Source organism: Rhynchophorus ferrugineus, unplaced genomic scaffold, assembly GCF_030347505.1.
Source record: "Rhynchophorus ferrugineus isolate W39M unplaced genomic scaffold, kcgeb_rfMv2 rfM4, whole genome shotgun sequence".
In the NCBI taxonomy this organism is placed as follows: domain Eukaryota; kingdom Metazoa; phylum Arthropoda; class Insecta; order Coleoptera; family Curculionidae; genus Rhynchophorus; species Rhynchophorus ferrugineus.
In genome coordinates this window covers 45,019,099-45,038,297 of record NW_027472583.1, presented here as the reverse complement: position 1 = coordinate 45,038,297, position 19,199 = coordinate 45,019,099, and the positions used below count along the sequence as shown (strand labels likewise).

Here is a 19,199-nt window from a genome sequence, read left to right as displayed (position 1 = left end):
CTGCACACTTTGATATAAGATTAAAACAAACAGCAATAACGCAAACTCCACCATCAGAATGGACTACAGTCATTAACAAAAAACGATTGAGAAGTCCAGAAGAAGAAATCGCGAGGAAACAAACAAGAATCAGTGACTATTGGTTGCAGAAACCGATAAAGACAAAAAACAGTTTTAGCAACCTGTCGGAAGAAATTGAAGAGAACATACAACCAAGCCCTGAAAAAGTTGTTCCCAAACCACCACCAATAACAGTCTATAAGGTAGGAATAATAAAAAATATCCATGATTTATTGAAAACCATTACTACGAACTACACAATTAAAACAGTGAGCTATGAAACAATTAAAATCCAATTGTTCGAAGCGGATCACTTTAAAGTTCTTATAAAAGAATTAGATGAAAGAAACACCCAATACCATACATTCAGGCCAAAATCCGAGAGAACATTTAAATTCGTATTAAAAGGATTACATCACGGGACGGACTTTAACACCATCAAGGTAGCACTAGCTGAAAAAGGCCACGAGGTCGTAAATATTCACAATATACGACATCACACGACAAAAAAACCTCTGCCTATGTTTTATATAGACATAAAACCTAATGGAAATAATAAAGCGGTGTATGAAATCACCAAATTGGAAAATAATATTATTAAACGCGAACCACCACATATAAAAAGAATTATACCACAATGCACAAGGTGTCAAGCGCACGGGCACACAAAGACTTACTGTCGCAAATCATATAGATGCGTAAAATGTGCAGGAGAACATAAGACAGGAGATTGTACTCGTAAAGTTCGAGATGAAAAAGTGAAATGTGTTAACTGTAACGGAAATCATCCAGCGAACTACAAGGGTTGCGCAGTTCACAAGCAACTACAGCAGAAACTCTATCCTGCCTTAAGGGAAAAAAGGCATCAACAAAAACAATCCACTACTACCAATCTACCACTACCCACCAGAACAAGTCAACCAGACATAACTTATGCCCAAATAGTTGAAAATGGTTCAGCACAAAAACGAGAAACAATATCTCAACCTACTGAAACTAGCAACATCTCAAGATTAGAAAATATGATGGCCAAACTAATGGATCAAATGAGTACGATGCTTGGTCTACTCACAACCGTCGTAAGCAAACTTGCCTAATGCTTGAAACCAATAGCTACAAAATCGCCGTCTGGAATGCCAATGGGCTCCAACAACACGCCAGGGAACTAAAAATGTTCGTAACTGAACAAAATATTGACGTTATGATGGTTTCCGAAACACACTTTACGGACAAGAATTATCTGAAAGTTCCTAAATATAAGCTTTATCATACAAATCACCCTGATGATAAAGCACATGGAGGTACAGCCATAATAATTCGAGATGATATAAAGCATTTCGAAAAAGAAAAATTCCGCAAAGACTACCTGCAAGCCACCAGTATAACCATAGAGGAAGCCCATGGACCATTAACAATTTCTGCGATTTATTGCCCACCCAAACATAACAACAAGGCAGAACAATTTCAAGAATTCTTCAGTACGCTAGGTAATAGATTTATAGCAGGAGGAGATTATAATGCAAAACATTTAATGTGGGGTTCAAGAATAATAACCTCAAAAGGTAGAGAACTGCTCAAAGCCATAAGGAAAGATAACTTACAACATATCTCTACTGATGAACCAACATATTGGCCTTCAGACAGAAATAAAAAACCAGATACAATAGATTTCTGTATTACAAAAAATATTGATCCAAAAAAGTGTCAGGCAGAATCATGCTTCGACCTGTCTTCTGATCATTCACCAATAATAGTAACAATTTCTTCAAAAATTACCATCAAAGATAAACCCCCTTCTCAGTGCAATAATAGAACTAACTGGCCCTCATTTAGAGAAAACTTAGACCAAAATATCTCTCTAAACTTACCGTTACAAACTGAAATGGATATAGAAATAGCAGCAATAAATCTTACAAAAAATATACAGGAGGCAGCATATTCCGCGACTCCCAACAGTGAAACATTTCCAAGAAAAAATACACATATATCATGTACAATACAGAAAAAGATAGCAGAAAAAAGAAAGTTACAACGAAATTGGCAACAGCAAAGGACTGAAGAGAATAAAAGAAAATTTAATAGGGCCATAAAAGAGCTGAGAGATCTAATCCAAATTGAACAAAACCAAGGCATTCAAGAATACCTAGAAAACTTGACATCAACTGAGGCTACAGACTATTCGTTGTGGAAAGTAACAAAAAAGCTTAGGAGATCCCAGCAGCATAACCCACCTATTAAAACAAGCGAAAATAATTGGGCGAGAAGCAATAAAGAGAAGGCCGACGTTTTCTCAAAACACTTAAAAAATGTTTTTAAACCTTTCCAGACTCAGCTACATAAAGATGACGAAAATAAAATTACTAGCTTTCTAGATTCGCCATTTCAAATGGATTTACCGCACGAGAAATTAACGGTCAAAACAGTTAAACATACAATAATGAGAGAGATTAATATTAAAAAAGCTCCTGGTTATGACTTAATTACTGGCAAAATTTTAAAAGAACTATCAGAAAAGGCTATAAAACTATTAACATATATATTTAATGCTATGCTACGAATTAATTACTTCCCTAGTATCTGGAAAGTAGCTAAAATATTAATGATACTTAAACCAGGAAAAATACCAGAAGATGTGACCTCCTACCGACCTATAAGTTTATTACCAGTAATCTCGAAAGTTTTCGAGAAATTATACATAAAAAAACTAAACTATATAATAGAAAAAAGAAAAATTATTCCAGAACATCAGTTTGGCTTTCGCAATAAGCATGGGACTATAGAACAAGTGCATAGACTTGTAAACCAAATAAACGCCGACCTAAATGCCAAAAGATATTGTTCGGCTGCTTTCCTAGACATATCTCAGGCTTTTGACAAAGTATGGCATACGGGCTTGCAGGTTAAACTAAAGAAACTTCTCCCTCATCCGGACTATCAGCTACTAAAATCGTATCTCACTGACAGACATTTTATTGTAAATCAAGGCGATGAACATACCGAATTAAATCCCATATATTCAGCAGTTCCGCAAGGTAGTGTACTGGGTCCAGTACTGTATCTTCTGTATACGGCTGATCTGCCCACCACAAAAATAACTACTGTGGCAACATATGCAGACGATACAGCAATCTTAGCATCCCATGAAGATCCAGTCACAGCATCAATTAACCTACAAACCCACCTGGAGCAAATACAATTATGGCTGAAGACATGGCGCATTAAAGCCAATGAATCAAAATCCACGCATATAACGTTTACCCTGCGTAGAAGAACATGTCCATCAGTAAATATCAATCATCGTCAACTCCCCCAAGCAGAGCATGTTAATTATCTTGGTATGCATTTAGATCGACGCCTAACCTGGAAGAAGCACATACTCTCTAAACGGAAACAACTAGGACTAAAATTATATCAAATGTATTGGCTCGTTGGGCGCAAATCCAAGTTATCATTAGATAACAAGGTATTGCTGTATGAGTCTATACTCAAGCCCATTTGGACATATGGAATTCAACTACGGGGTACCGCTAGCAAATCTAATATATCCATGATTCAACGGTTCCAAAATAAGGTGTTGCGTGCCATTGTTGATGCTCCGTACTACATTTCAAATAAAGTGATACAACGCGATATTCCTCTAGAACCTATAACGAGTGTAATCCAACGTGTTTGTGTGAAGTACTTCGAAAGAGTGTCAGTGCATCCCAATGTACTCGCTAATCAGCTAAATATGCGACGTGATAGTGAAGTGCATAGACTAAAACGTTTAACACCACCTGATCTGATTACTGGACATATGTAGAGTTTAGAATAAGCATTAGAATAAGACTAATTAATTAAGATAATATTTTATACAGAAGATTGCTTAATGAAGTGATTTTATACATGCCATGTATATATAATATAGACATAAGAAATACTTATTGCCAATAGGGCAGATTGTGAACTCACGAAGAGTAATAAAAAAAAATATAGATAGAGAGAGAGAGACTTAGCTCGCATGTCGTATTTTTTGGCATGTTCCTCATTGTTAGCTAATGGTCATTTTTAAAATTTCTAATTTTCAGCTATTGGATTTGAAACTGGAATTGAAGTAGCAAAAAGAGGCGCCAAAGTGATATTAGCTTGCAGAAATGAAGAGAGAGCCCAAAAAGTTGTCGAGAAGATCCTAAAGGCAACAAATAACAAGAATGTATCCTATAAGATTTTAGACCTGAATTCTTTGAAATCAGTTCGTAAGTTTGCGACGAAATCAACGCAAATGAATATAGACTGGATATATTGATTAACAACGCTGGTATTCAGGAAGTTCCTAGCATGGAGGGCTTGACGGAAGATGGACTGCCTCCAGTATTAGCGTCGAACTATTTTGGCCACTTTCTATTAACTCATCTTTTAATGGGTTTGATTAATTGTTTTTCAGTGTTGACCGTTAAAACATCATTATTTCATATAGATTTGTTAAAGAAGTCTACACCAAGCAGAGTGATAAATGTTGCTTCCTTAATGGCTGTACTGTACAACTTCTCCAGTCTGAACGAACTAAATAACTCAGGTATCAGTTTTATGGTGTATGCCAGGTCTAAATTATGTAACATCTACTTTGCTACAGAGAGCTACACGAGAAAATGAAAGACACCGGAGTAACCACATATTCCTTGCACCCTGGTGTCATTTATACAGAATTTACTCGAGACCTTCCTATTATAATAAAGCAGGTTTTCGAATGTTTCGTGAAGTTATTCTTCAAAGTAAGTAAAAGTCTATACATAGTTGTATTTATTAGGTTCCACATCCATAAAGTGCAATTAAAACTCTAATTAATCGCTTATCAGAAGTTTATTAGGGTCACCCAAGGGTTTCCAGTTTACCTCATTTATAGTTACTTCTTCGAAACATTATCTGTCGAAAGCTAAGCCTAATTAATGCTTGTATGTACCAAGAATAATCAGAAAAAAAGCTGGTTTCAACAGAAAACATGTTAGATATTTTGCCTCTTTCTTTAAAGTTTGAGTATTTTACTAGATATGAATTCAATTTTGGAAAATTGGGAATGAATTAACGTGAACCGTGATTATTCTTGAATGACTTCATAATTTTTTAATCATATCCTCTAATAGAAAAATTGAACCAAACGATTTTCAAATTGGGAATGAATTAACGTGAACCGTAATTATTCTTGAATGACTTCATAATTTTTTAATCATATCCTCTAATAGAAAAATTGAACCAAACGATTTTCATAAACCGCTTTTGAATCGAGCTCTCAGGATCAGTAGTCGGACGGGACAAGATTTAGACTAAACGGTAGATTCATCAAACATTTCCAGGTGAAATACATATACGTTGACGTGACAAGACCACGGCAAGGTCACGATTATGTAAGACAATGCCTTCCCTAAATTAATTCCTTCCAAAGTTACTAATAGTAGAGATATAAATTAATGGTCAAGAATGAAAACCCATAACGCAAAATGCCTTTCCATTCACATCAGCCATTTGACATCGCTCATTAATCGCCTTCCTTGGCATCATCGAGGACTTTACAACTACAACTTAAAATTCTCCGAGACTCGTCCACGCTCTTTCTTGTACATTACTGTCACCTCACAAATAACATGATTTTGTTTCATTTCAACAGCAATTTACAAACAAAAACTCGGTAGATTCAATTTCTCACTGTTAATTCATATGGATCCCAAGTATCCAGCCGAATCATTGACTTTTCTAGGCAACTAGGGCGAGGTTATGCTTTAACGTAAATATATCCGGAACAAAACTGAGTAAATAAGTACTACAAAATCTTCTATTATCTTGGGGTGTTTTTTCAACTTTTTGGAATTAAAAGCCTAAATTTATCTTCCGAAATCTCCATTTTCAATAGTTCACGTAATAAACGTTAACCGAGTAAAGAAATTTATTTTATTTTATATCTCGAATGTTGAATTTACAAGGATTGCTATTTTTATGTTCGGCCTAATAACGAAGACTAAGAACGATGTAATTTGTTAATGAAACTTATTTTATTGTTTCTTTGAAGTATTTGAAGTTCTCCCTGATGATTTACGGAGGATGAACCATCAACTCGATCTTTTTGACAGTCAAAAAGTTGACTGTAACATTCGATATATAAGAGCTTGCATCGTCATCATAAGAATAATATGTTACCTTTCCTTTTTTCGCATTTTACTATGCACTTATGGTAAGCAAATCGTTATATACCATTTAGATCTCACCGTTCTACATTGCTATAAGGACTCGGTTGCCAAATGCTCTGTTATGTCCCTAAGAAATAGGCATTCGCGATCACTTTTATCGGATTTAACTCGCCTTGGAAGATCCATACAGTGGATTGTAGTTTTGTTTTAATCTTATACACATATATTCAACATTGATCACTTACTTAGATGTCATATACATCTTTTGACACAACGCGATTGTATTTCTTGACCATTTCTGCAAAAAATGGGTCCAATGTAAACAAATATTTTTCGCAACAATATTATTCTTATCTTATTGATGCGCTTCATACTAGTGCCTACGGATGGCCCAATCTTACGGTTAGAGTTATAAGGAGAAACTTCCAATTGTAATTTTCAATTGGGACCAAACAACACTTTGTATTGCCAAGGCAATATAAACAGCAGCCCTCTTATCAGGAAAATCCGAAATTACTTTTTCCCCAACCTATTGTCTCCTGGACAATATCTAAAAGTAACTTTTATAACTACTTAGGTGTAGCAATTGCAAAATAATGTGAATATTGCAGGACATATAAATTTATGAATTAGTTAAAAAACAAGAAAAGCTAAAGATTGTATTGCATTCTTTTAAATAGAGATTCGTTAGAATAAATTTTCTTGTTTAGTTAAAATTTATCGACCCTAATAGCCCAGTAAAGTATTGTAACAGACTGCTCGTGCACTAAAGAAACCGTACAGGAATTGAGTTGTGCTGGGGTAGTAATAATTAAGTTAGGGTCTTACAAATCTCGGAATGGTAATGAAAGTTGGATGATCGCAAAACACTAATATATTTGAATCTTTGCATAGAATATAAATAAAAATCATATAGTTATGGTTGAATAGATATGCATAAGTTATAACTATTTAAAAACAAGTGGTTTCACTAAATTCTTTTCAGTAATAACTATTTTATTTCTATATATTCAAAATTGTATCAAATTATTTTATTAAGGGAACTGCTTCAGATAATGGTGGTATTATTATAGAATAGTATAGAGAACACGCTTTATCCGAAACCACTTGTTTCTAATTCAAAGATGGTGATATGAGAATATCGAAGTAAAACACAGAGCAACATAATTTATGCAATATAATTCACTTATGATCAATCCATTTCTTTATGATTTCTTTGTGTTGATATTGCCTGAAAGATTGCCGAAATAAATAGTTTCCCAGGAACAACATATTAATGTTTTCATCAAAATAAAGTTATGCGTTTAATTAAAATAAAATTTAAAAACTCGAGACCTCTTTCTATATAAATATAGAAACATTTTCACTTATCATCAGCCTTTTAATTCAGATTTAATTTGCGTAGAATGCAAAGCAAGGAGCGCATACTACACTATACTGTGCTCTAGCCAATGACATCGAGAAATATTCCGGCAAATACTTCACTGACTGTAATGTAGACTCTTTCTATCGAGGTGCGAAGAATCTTGAATTTTCCAAAATACTCTGGCGCCGAACTGAAGAACTAGTTGGACTAGAGAAGAAACTTCATGATCATTGTTAATATGAACTTCGTATTACACTTTAAAACACCAATAACGTTTGCTTTATTTAACTGTCCTAGAATCCAAACTGATTCAAAAATTTTAAAAGAAACGCTTTTCGTCTCCGCTCCCTCAAAATGAGAAACAATGATTTGTTTTGTTTTATCCTTCGTAAAACAAGGCATATAATACACTGAAATATATAGTCTATCCAAAGTTGCTGAGATCATACGTCATCAATATGGTTAATGTATTGCCTGTCGCAATTTGAAAATTCGTTTTAAAATCAGATAATATTTTTCTCATCATTTTATTCTATTTAAAAAGAGATAGAATGCTGTCTGATACATTCGAATATGTAAACATGTAAACGAACAAGCCTGTCAAAGTCATCCGGTTATAGTATAGTGTTAAGAGATTATAAACCAGCAAAAGTTGTCTTAATGCTTTGCCTGTTTTGATAAATTTCAAAACGTTTCTTATTATTACTCTGATTTAAAATGCCGATGCCAGATAGAACAGATTGCCTCTCTAATCAGTTACTTCGAACAAGAACGAGATAATGGAGGCCCCCTCTTCCCATAAAATTCGTTAGAGAGGTAAGTATTTTTACTGTTAAATATAAATTTGCTGCGGTTTTTATTGAAAATATTTTGCAGCTACACTGGATATTAATATGGACACTGAAATATCTCAAAGTTAATAGAAAAAAGTAAACGTTGGAATAACAATTAATTAGGTTTTATTATTCACAACATATATTAATAATTCATTGCAGATATATTGTGCTTCACGCTAGAAACAAATGGAAACAAACATGAAAGGCTAATAGAGCACCTTCGGTTTGAATGACCTCAATGATGATAAGACTGTCATCGAACAGCTTAGATATTCACTTGAGTGAAATTTTCTAAATGTGAGATTATGATGCAATGCTGATTATTTCCAAGACGGAGAGATGAGAGTGAAAAAATCTAAAGGTGTGTGTATAATTAATATACGATAATTGTAGGAAATCGTATTCTAGACTGTGAAAGATTTATGTTAATTAGATATGTGTGTAATTGTTCAGAATATATTTGATTAAAATGTGCGACGAGAGAAAAAAAACCAACTGTTTTGAAGATATGGAAAATGTATTAGGGTTTCAGTATTTCCTTTTATCAAGAATGGTGTACATAGGTAGTAACAGAAGAAACAAAAATACAGTGATATCATAATGACTTACAAGAAAACATACCATCGAAGGAAACAATAACTAAACGAAAAAAAGGTAAATATGCTCTCTAATTAAAGTAAAATACATTACTTGGATATACAAGTGTTAATTAGATAGATTAGGTCTTCAGGGGGATACCACTACATAAAAAAAAACGCGTCAAGAACTCTACCTCATGAGTGGTGTATATATAAACTCGATTGGATTGAATATAAAGTGATAGGAATTAAATCATAATACTATATGACCATATTGTTCAGTCATCTGATCTAATGTATATCTTTTTTCTGGCTTATTTCTAAAAAATGTAAATTTCAAAAACGCAATGAAACAGTTCATTTATATTTACCTAGTAACAATTTGAAATAGTTCATTATTTAACATGATTTCTTCAAAACTTATCTTATCTACCTTAAGCCATTCCTTAATTGCAGCCTTTGTTGATGCACTTGTTGGGATCTTCTTCACCAGTGTATATAACTGACCATAACAATAACTGATGGTTCCTCCAAGTTCTTTAAAAGCTGATTTTTAAACTACTTCCAAAACAAGTTATGGTTTATTTCTCCATGGTAGTCATCCTTGGACTTAAAGGAAAACACTAATTCTGCACAAGGAATTAAAAAAAATTGTTGCCTTGCTTATTTATTAACATCTTACCATGAGTAACCCAACGTACCATGCTAAAATATCCACGTCTCATTTAAATATACATTTCTAATTGATCTAATAATTGTTCCTTGATTTTGTTATGTTTTTAGAAATTGTATTCTTTTAAATCCTTAAGTGCAAATCTGCAGTTGAAATATCTGCAAGTTCCATTAAACCCATTCTTGGGTTATCTTTACACCAGTTAAGTACTATAATACCCAACCGTGAATGAAGGGATGTTCAACATCCCTCAAATAGCAGCATATCTTTCAGTTATTGTATATCTAATGCATATATTATCAAATAATTTAAACTACAGTTAATTATACAGCCATTTACAGGTTAGAGTTGTTTTATTATATTTACATTAAACTCTTTTCCAAACGAACTCTGGTATCCCCTGGAGGCCTAATTCTAATTACCAATTGTATACCCAAGAACTATATTTTACTTTAATTAGAGAGCACGTTTACCTTTTAATGTTTAGTTCTTGTTTCCTTCTTTGCTGTATCTCGTTGTCAAGTCATTCTAAAATCGTGATATTTTCCTTAGTTCCTTCTGTTACTACCTGTGTACATTTTTCTTGATAAAATTAGAATTAATCCCTGACTTCTTCCTGATGAATTTCTGATCCCTATCTGCAAAACAGTTAGTGTTCTAATTAATTACACACATATCCAAAATGATTTGAAATTTATCAAAATAAGCAAACCGGTTTATAAGCTCTTATGTTTTATATCGCTAATGTTTCAAAGATTTTTTCAAACATTTAACAACTTTTTATGGTTCATTAGTTTACATGTTGGACGCATCAGATAACAATGTACATTAGCAGAAATACATTATACATATTGATGACGTGTTACAGTTCACTGTTATTTTGAATAACCTATACATTCCTACACATGTATTTTGATCAGCGATATCTATTGGCGAAAACGAACAATTTCAATATAAACAGCTGTTAAACAATCGAACCTAACTTATGAATTCGTTGGTTTTATCATTTCTATATATAAAATAATAGTTTTATGATTTTAGTATCATTGAATTATTCAGAACATACAGATTCTTATCAGGAAACGCTCAAAATTGCACTTTCATTACTTTTGTTGTTTGATTTGAAGAGATGGTTGATTTAAAGTGATGCTATTCTAACGATTTAAGAGTGGTAATTTTGATGACAATGAACAGTCTGGAAGATAAAAAATTTTGAAGACAATGAATTAAAACACTTACTTGACAAAAACCTAGGTCAAATTTTCCAGACAGAAATTTAAGATAGCTTAGCGGATAATGCATGAATTGTTTCCTACTTTTATTTGATTAGAAGTAATACAACTTAAGCCTATCTAATATTTTTAGAAATTTATGATTACGGTCTTGTTAATTGATAAAATTGAAAACAAAGACATATATACTTATATACTTAATATACTTATTGAACAGAAAACTCAAATAAAATTGTCAAAATACTTTCACATACCTTAGCTAAACAGGTAACTAACTTAGGTAACCTCAAATATCACGTTTTCCAGCCGTAACATTGATTGGGAGAAATCCAAAAAAAAACAAAAGGCTAAGCTTTTGGCCTGGCAGACAATGAACCGGCGACGTTTAAAATTATATTTTCGGTCAGTTCGTCTTATATTCGTTCTCATTTTGGATATTTCCATACGATTTTTCTTTGTCACTGACTCCAAAATTGCGAGTTCTAAATCGGTGAAATAAGTTAATAGGTTTCGGCAACATATTTTATTTAATCAAACAACACAATAAATTAAAGAAAATAATTTTGAGCGCTCAATGATTAGCATCTGTATATACCGAGTGAATTATGTTAGTTATGTAAGGAAATGTAACATATAATGTTAAACAAACAGAGAAGAGGTATAAAATAAAAAGCGTACACAGTGTAGACATATATTTTATTCAACATTTAAGGAAATATACAGAAAAGACAGCGACAAAGTAATAAAAATATACGTATAACTATCGTTATTATTCATATAATCAACATATTTTTACCAGAAAATAGGTCGTATTTGTATTTACGTTACAGCTAGAAAACTCACAGACGTATTTGGCCTCTCTGGACTAGATTGTTGAGTATCACCATCAGAAACGATCAAATTTCTATCTCTAAACAAAATCGATTCCCTCCCAAAAAAACACGCGTCAAATAACAATTTAATCAAACAACACTTTCTGACTACCGACTTAATGCAATCTCAAACAAACTCAATTTAATTTAATTCAATTTAATCTCAACAGAATATGAATTTTTAATTTTAGTCTGGATAAAACTGTAAGTAAAACCAGTTAAATTTAATCTTAAACAATTTCGAGGCAAAGGGAGTTTAACTAAAGGGATGCTAATGTCATTTCACTAAAAAGGTGCGTTTTATTTGGTGGGGGTGGGTCTCATGGGGTCAAAATAACATTAAAATTCTAAGGGAAACGATCGTTTCGTGGTTGAAAATTTAGAGCTTGAAAGCTGGAAACTCGAAAGCTGTACTCATTTTTTCAAGAGCAGTGTGTTCATTCTGTTTTATTATTATTATTATTATTATTATAATTTGGTTGCTTTGGTTTGTTTAGTGTTTATTTTTTCCTTTAAGTTCGTTTAAGTCTTTATGGAGATAATGGAGGACGTAATGGAGGACGACGTCATAACAGTATTTGTATTCGGTCTGAAATAATAAAGATTTTTCGGGTTAGTACGTTAATGATCTTGAAACGAGGATATACTCACAATATTCTCTATTAGTTGGGGTCTGTGTCTTCTTACGGTCCTAACCGCTTGGAAAATGTCTACTTCCCCATGTTGTATCACTTGTTCGATGCAGGCATTAGCAGCACAATATATACCACAACGACTTCGGCCATCTCTGTTAATACAAAAAAAAAATATGAGAAAATTCATTTATAACTATTGATTTTTAATTTGATCATAACTTTAGTCACTTATAAATTAGATGTATGAAAAAGTGACCAATATATTTTTTTAATATTTCTTTTCGAAGTACAATTAGTATTACTTGGGACACTTGTTTTATTTTTCTAATTATTTATTTGAATTGCATGTCTTTTTTTCAGATTAAAAAGTTTATGGTCAAATATTATATAAAAGCTGATGTTCGCCAAGAGTCTTCTTTTTACCAACTAGGGTTTATCTGGACTGGAGATACTGGGCTTATGAAAAGAATATTTAGCAATTTTTGCTTACACAACATGTTATTTAGAATAAAGATATACATTTCTTCACCGATGATAGAGATATTGTACAACAAATTCTGAATATTTCACTCCTAAGCCACATTAGGTAAGAAGTTTTTATATCGGACAATTGATGCACAGTTGAAGAACAAATCCAAAGATGAATATTGGAATAGTTTGGACATTGAACTTGGGCCGTTCATTTGATCATAGACTTTTGTAAATAAATCTATCTGTTGGTTAAGATCAGTGGAGCTCTCGTAAGAGGGATCTTAGAAGTTATCTTTCAAAATCATTGCAATTGCATCGTAATAGAACATAAAAAAACTTTTTACCTTGATAAAAATGTAAGCTCTAAGAGGAGACCAACATTTTAGGTCGCAATCCAATTTTCCGATCTGATCTGAGATTGAATGTATATATATAATAACTCATTAATACTAAGAGAAAAACTATTTATACTTCAAATTTTCACTTTCTTCACATAGAAATACATAACACCTCCTATTAAAATCATTTGATATTTCAGTATAATTTCACTCAATTACTTTGCGAATTACAACACTTATTCCAACGACTATGACTCCAGTTTATGATATATAGAAGGCATGCAAAAGTATTTCCCCCAGCTATTGCCACTTCATTTAATGAAATAGTTAGAAATAGTGTAAGGCTACGGAAAATATACTAGGGACCTAAATCTAACTAATAGGCTGAATGTTCAAACAATTGACAGTCTAATTCACTTTTTTAGCAATCGTTTTTTTTTTAACTATCCGAACAAATGCATTTTATTGTTTTGACAACTGGCTATTATTTTATCAGTTTGGATGTAATGCATGAATAAATTTTCTTCTAGATTCCAAAAAACTGACGCTGGTCCCTTCTTAGCCTATTTTTAAACAGGAAACACAAAGATCTGAATTCACATGACTTCATTCATAGTGATGAATCGACGGCTAAAATAATTTTAATCCTCTAAATCGTACTCACTTAATCGTTCGATTTATTCCATTTTTAGTAAATGCAACAACAGTTTTAAAAATATCTGACAATTCTAACAAAAATTTCCAATTAAACGTAATTTAACCCAATTATTAAAAATATTATAAAAATAAATTATTATGAAGGATGAAGTATAAATGTAAGTCAAATTAAGGAATAGATGGTTAGTAACACTGTAGGCTCTTGTCTATACAATCAGAAAAACAATACGATATATATATAATATACAATGCAGTATGCAATATGTCTCATAATTTGTAAGGCAGTAAAATCTGAAATTCCAGATTTCAATTTCCGTTAAATTTCTCCGTAAGTTCTGATCCGATTTCGAAATTTATCGAGTGCAAAGTCAACATCGATATCGATCACTATAAACAGCCATTTCCTGTTAACACTCAATAGCATGAGCTCAAAATTTTATAGATGGAAGTATTTGAAAGAAAACAGGATTTTACGTTAGCTAAAAATTCAACCAAAATATCGCACACCCGACGAGTTTCAGATCTTTTGATTGCTCTACTTATGTTTTTTTTAGATTTAGGCAAATCACGAATCATCTTAAATTTTTAGCAATAATAAAACACGGATGATTTTCTAAATTATCATTATATATTAAATGTATATACTAGCAAAATTACTGAAACCATAATTATTTCTAAAACTGCATATCAGGGTTTAAACAAAATAATGTGAACACAATGCACTACACTACATCTTGTCATATGTTGTTAGCACTGTTTTCGTGTAAATTATGTGACCCCTATTTATTGCCTAGTTGACATGCCAGCTCTTGTAGTAATATTTCAGTGTGTTATACGCTGTGTGGTCTCTTTAACTTCGAAAGAGAGCAAATCGTTAGTGCTCGGTTAGCGTGAGCGTCTCTGATTAACACAGCTGAATTATTTAACGTTTCACAAGTGACAGTATCCACGGTAATGACAACATACAGAAAACATGGTAAAACTTCATCGAAGAAAGAGAATAATGGCCGAAAACCAAAAACTCACTAGCGCCTAAAACCGACGAGCATTAAGAAGTATTGTAGCCAGACAACATAAAACTGACGGGACAGAAGTGACAGCAGAACTCAACACTCATTTCAGCAATATTGTTTCGATAATAAGAGTACGGCAAGAGCTCCACAAAGCTAACATTCATGTAATGGCTGCGATAGCGTATCCTTTATAATGGAAATCAATGCTAATCTGCGAAAAAAGTGATGCAACCGTCATAAAACTTAAACACTTAATATGAAAAAATAATATAACATGACATGAAATAATGTAGCTTTGTCCGATTCATCATCGTTTTCATTCCATCCTACAAACTGCCGGGCTTATGTAGGAGGACCCCAAAAGAAGCTTACGATCGGTAGTGCGTTTTTCCTAAAGTCAAGCATGGAGGAGGTTCTCATATAATATGGGCAGCAAAATCGTGGCATTCATCTAGTCCTCTCATTCACATCACTGGCCGGATCAATGTAGATGAATACACTGATATCCTCAGTGATATAGTTCTTACTATGACTAGTATATTACTGCAAAACACTAACATATTTCAAGAAGATAATGCAGCCATACATACAACCGAAAAGATTCAGTCATGGTTTGAGGAGAATGCGATTAACTTAAAATCCCTTTCCTAGCCAGCTCGGGAGTTCAATTCTCCTTCAGCTCAATTGCCACGGAAGTTTTAGAGTAGGAGTAGATTTCCATCTCCAACAACATTGAAGCAATTGGCGGATGTTTGGGTACAATATTCCGTTGCAGACTAAAAACAGATACTCTACGAATTTATTCGACGAATAATTGTAGCTATTATTAATTAACACCTTTTTAATAAATAGGTATTATTTACATGTTAGTCAAGTGTTCATATGATTTGTTATCCCCTGTATATTGAAGCTTCACTTTACATTAAATGAATGAGGAATTTCTACTGTATTCATGCAGCCATTTTTTTCACTCAAAAACAAATTAATTCAAAAAACTTTCATTTCCAATTAACAACAAAAATCTCTCAACATTAATTCTCATTGATTATACTAAAAACTTACGGAGATACAATGCAGACCGGTCCATAATCGGTACGCTGTCTCCATCTCTCGACCATATTCATCAATTCCACCAAAGAGTTGGTAGATGTTGGCACGCGATGTCCCATAGGCCAACACATCAGCTGAAATAGTTGGACGGTCTTTGGCGGTGCTTTGACTCCGGCCATCAGTTCAGTCAAAGAAACTATCTAAAAATTAAAAAAAAGTAAATGCTTGATAGAAACCACAAATGCTTTTCATATATGTAATATCAACCAATACTCTGAACGCGGTGTATTCGTACTTGGTTATAAGTATTTTCAACTTAATCCTGTTACTGATCCTGGAATCCTTGATTTACCAGGTGGCGTTAATTATTTTCTGATTTTTATAATAGATTTTACTAGCTTTAAATATGCAATATTATATTCTAATACACACGTCATTTTATTCCACTGTTTTCGGTTTCCATTTCGTTTGCTAGTTAATGTTAGTTGATGCAACAAGAATCGAATGGCAGGCATTTAGACAATCGAAAAATCTACGTCAGCGAAATGCTACTTCAAAGGTATGCAATGAAGTAGTTTCTCCATCGAGTATTAACGCGTGATGAACTATGGATTTATTTCAATTTCAAATTCATTTCAAGCGAAAAAATCATCTGGGCAAGCAGGCTCATCGACTACAAGGTGAAATTGCTTTAGTCGCAAGACCTTGATGTGTCTGGTGGAACCAGGTTAGTTGCCGAATCAAATGATTAATCCGAAGTCTGTACTGATTGAAAAATATCCACGATACGCTCAAAGACATGAAAGAGTGAGTTTGGAGCATAACAACGCCGTCTCATGCAGCAAAACCAGTCAAGTGGTGAAATCAGTTGAATGCGAAGTTTTATTGTACCCGCGGTACATTCCAGAAATGACTCCATCCGACTACCACCTTTTCGCATCGATTCGTGTATGTCAATGAAGAAACTGTTCTTCTATATGCTCGGTATGAGATCCACAGATTACCCGATAGATAGGCCAAATATATAGAATCAAATGGCCAATATTTAATAAATATTAACTATCTATTGTAAACTATATGTTTTCCAAAACGAAAAAAATCATAAAAGAAGGAAAAGGAACACACCTGGGAAAAATTCAAATCACCAAAATAAATTGTGAGGAACTCATTATTTAATTAATTTAAGAAAACAGTTTGAAACTTGTCATATGAACTAATGACACGTACACCCAAGTTGGAAACATAAAATTTGCTGATTCGAACACACTCTCTATATCAGACATTTCATTGTATTAATTATCGTGGTTGATTATTGCTATCGTTTTGCGAACACTTGTTGAAACTATTTTTAAATTGTTTTAATATATGTCATGTGTTATCAATTATTTATTAATAAATCACAAACTATATTTAGATCATTTATTAAATTCAAATGTCATAAATATTTTTCATTTTCAATGTCAATTCAAAATAATATGTATAATTATTAAACTTTTGAAAAAAAAACTTAAATGAGTATGTTATTTTGATATTATAATGGATTGGACTTCAGTCTAACTGCTGATTTTAGATCACAGGACACAATAAATAAAATCCGCTATTGTGTAAGTCAAAACATGACGTTAGAATATTTTATGGAGGTTGACGAACATTTGCTCATAGATTTTGTACCTTAATTTTTTTGTAAAATTATATATTCAAATATTTATTGTAGTTCTTTGTATATAAAAAAAATCGTGGGAAAAGATACGCGATAAGAAAAGAAAGAACTTCTTACAATATCCTCAATCATCATGAAGTATTTCGCATTCTCACTTCATTGATAAAATCCATAAATTAAAAGATCACTAGAACAATTATTTTGATATTTAAATAAGTTGAATCGAATAATAACTGAAGAATAAAATTTAAGATAATGAGTAGAAACGGAATGATATTATCACTAAAACTCAGCGCGACTCTTTACCTACTGTACGAAACCCAGTTTCTTTGTTTCCCAGGGAAGGGTGTTGAGAAAAACCGAGGGTTAAATTAAAACGAGTAGATTATATCTACAGAATAAAGGAGTCTTAGTTATAGGCTATGAATTAAACTGTGTGGAAGTGGTATTCAATGTCTTAGTAATTATTTAAGTACTAATGTTCTTTGAGAAATCAATAATTTTCTCAAGAATCGATGTAAATTCTAGCAAACAATTGGAGATCTGATGCCAACATGGTTTGACCATTCTTATAACATCCTCGAATTGCAGTGACGTGCCAAATATCTTTTGCGGCGTCGTGCGAAATATTAATAACGGCATATATTAATCCAAAGGTATAATTACGTTAAATTTTGACCTTAAAAATCATGAAATGAATTTGTCTATCGTATATGTAGACATCTGACATCAGTTTATTATTTGATAAATAAATATCATGAATAAAGTTGAATAAACTTCTGCCTTGTTTCAGCCACCCATAATCTACCTATTCCTACTTGCTCAATTTTTGTATTATTAATTACATATTACATTAGACATGCTTAGTAAAATCTTAAATTACAATTTCATTTTTATTACTGTTCAATCGTAACGAAATGAGCACCGAAGACGGTGAACACAGTGGACGCCCAAAAGAGGTTGTTACCGACAAAAACATTCAAAATATCCACAAAATGATTTTAATGACCGTAAATTCATATTGAATGAAATAGCAGACACTCTAAAGATATCAACTGAACGTGTACATCATATCATACGAATATTTGGGTATGAGAAAGCTCTGTGCAAAGTGGTTGCTACGCGAGCTCACTTTTGACCAAAAACAATGACGAATTGTTGATTGGGAGCAGTGTTTGAAGCTGATCAAGCGTAATAAACCCGATTTTTGCACTGATATGCGACAATGGATGAAACATGGCTCCATCATTTCACTCCGAAGTCTAATCGACAGTCATCCCAGTGGACAATACACGATGAACTCGCTCCAAAGCGTGGGAAAACGCAACAGTCGGCTGGCAAAGTTGTGGCGTCTGTATTTTGGAACGCGCATGGAATAATTTTCATTGACTACCTCGAAAAAGGAAGGACCATTGACAGCGACTATTACATTGCGTTATTGGACCGTTTGAAAGACGAAATCGCCGAAAAACGGCCGCATTTGAACAAAAAGAAAGTGCTGCTTCACCAAGACAATTGACCGTGTCACAAGTCAGTGAAAACGATGGCAAAAAGCCACGAATTGGGCTTCGAATTGCTTCCTCGTCCACCGTATTCTCCA

At 33.0% G+C, this 19,199-nt stretch overlaps 1 protein-coding gene and 1 pseudogene across 6 annotated transcripts in view; one reads left to right on the top strand and one right to left on the bottom strand.

Moving 5' to 3' along the window:
• Window positions 1-4,120: 4,120 nt before the first annotated feature.
• On the top strand, window positions 4,121-7,856 carry LOC143196020 (retinol dehydrogenase 13 pseudogene; annotated as a pseudogene). The gene is made up of 3 exons (XR_013005641.1): window positions 4,121-4,462; window positions 4,517-4,615; window positions 7,624-7,856. The product of XR_013005641.1 is annotated as a retinol dehydrogenase 13 pseudogene (transcript).
• A 3,726-nt stretch (window positions 7,857-11,582) lies between these two features.
• Ptp36E (Protein tyrosine phosphatase 36E) overlaps window positions 11,583-19,199 on the bottom strand; it is a 93,769-nt gene continuing 86,152 nt past the window's right edge. For all 5 annotated transcript variants that reach the window (XM_076403563.1, XM_076403560.1, XM_076403559.1 and 2 more), the window contains 3 exons: window positions 15,952-16,139; window positions 12,427-12,562; window positions 11,583-12,364 (listed from right to left, as the gene is read on the bottom strand). In XM_076403563.1, the coding sequence (XP_076259678.1) occupies window positions 12,269-12,364; window positions 12,427-12,562; window positions 15,952-16,139 (420 nt within the window). In that variant the 3' untranslated portion in view covers window positions 11,583-12,268. The remainder of the gene's footprint in view (window positions 12,365-12,426; window positions 12,563-15,951; window positions 16,140-19,199) is intronic.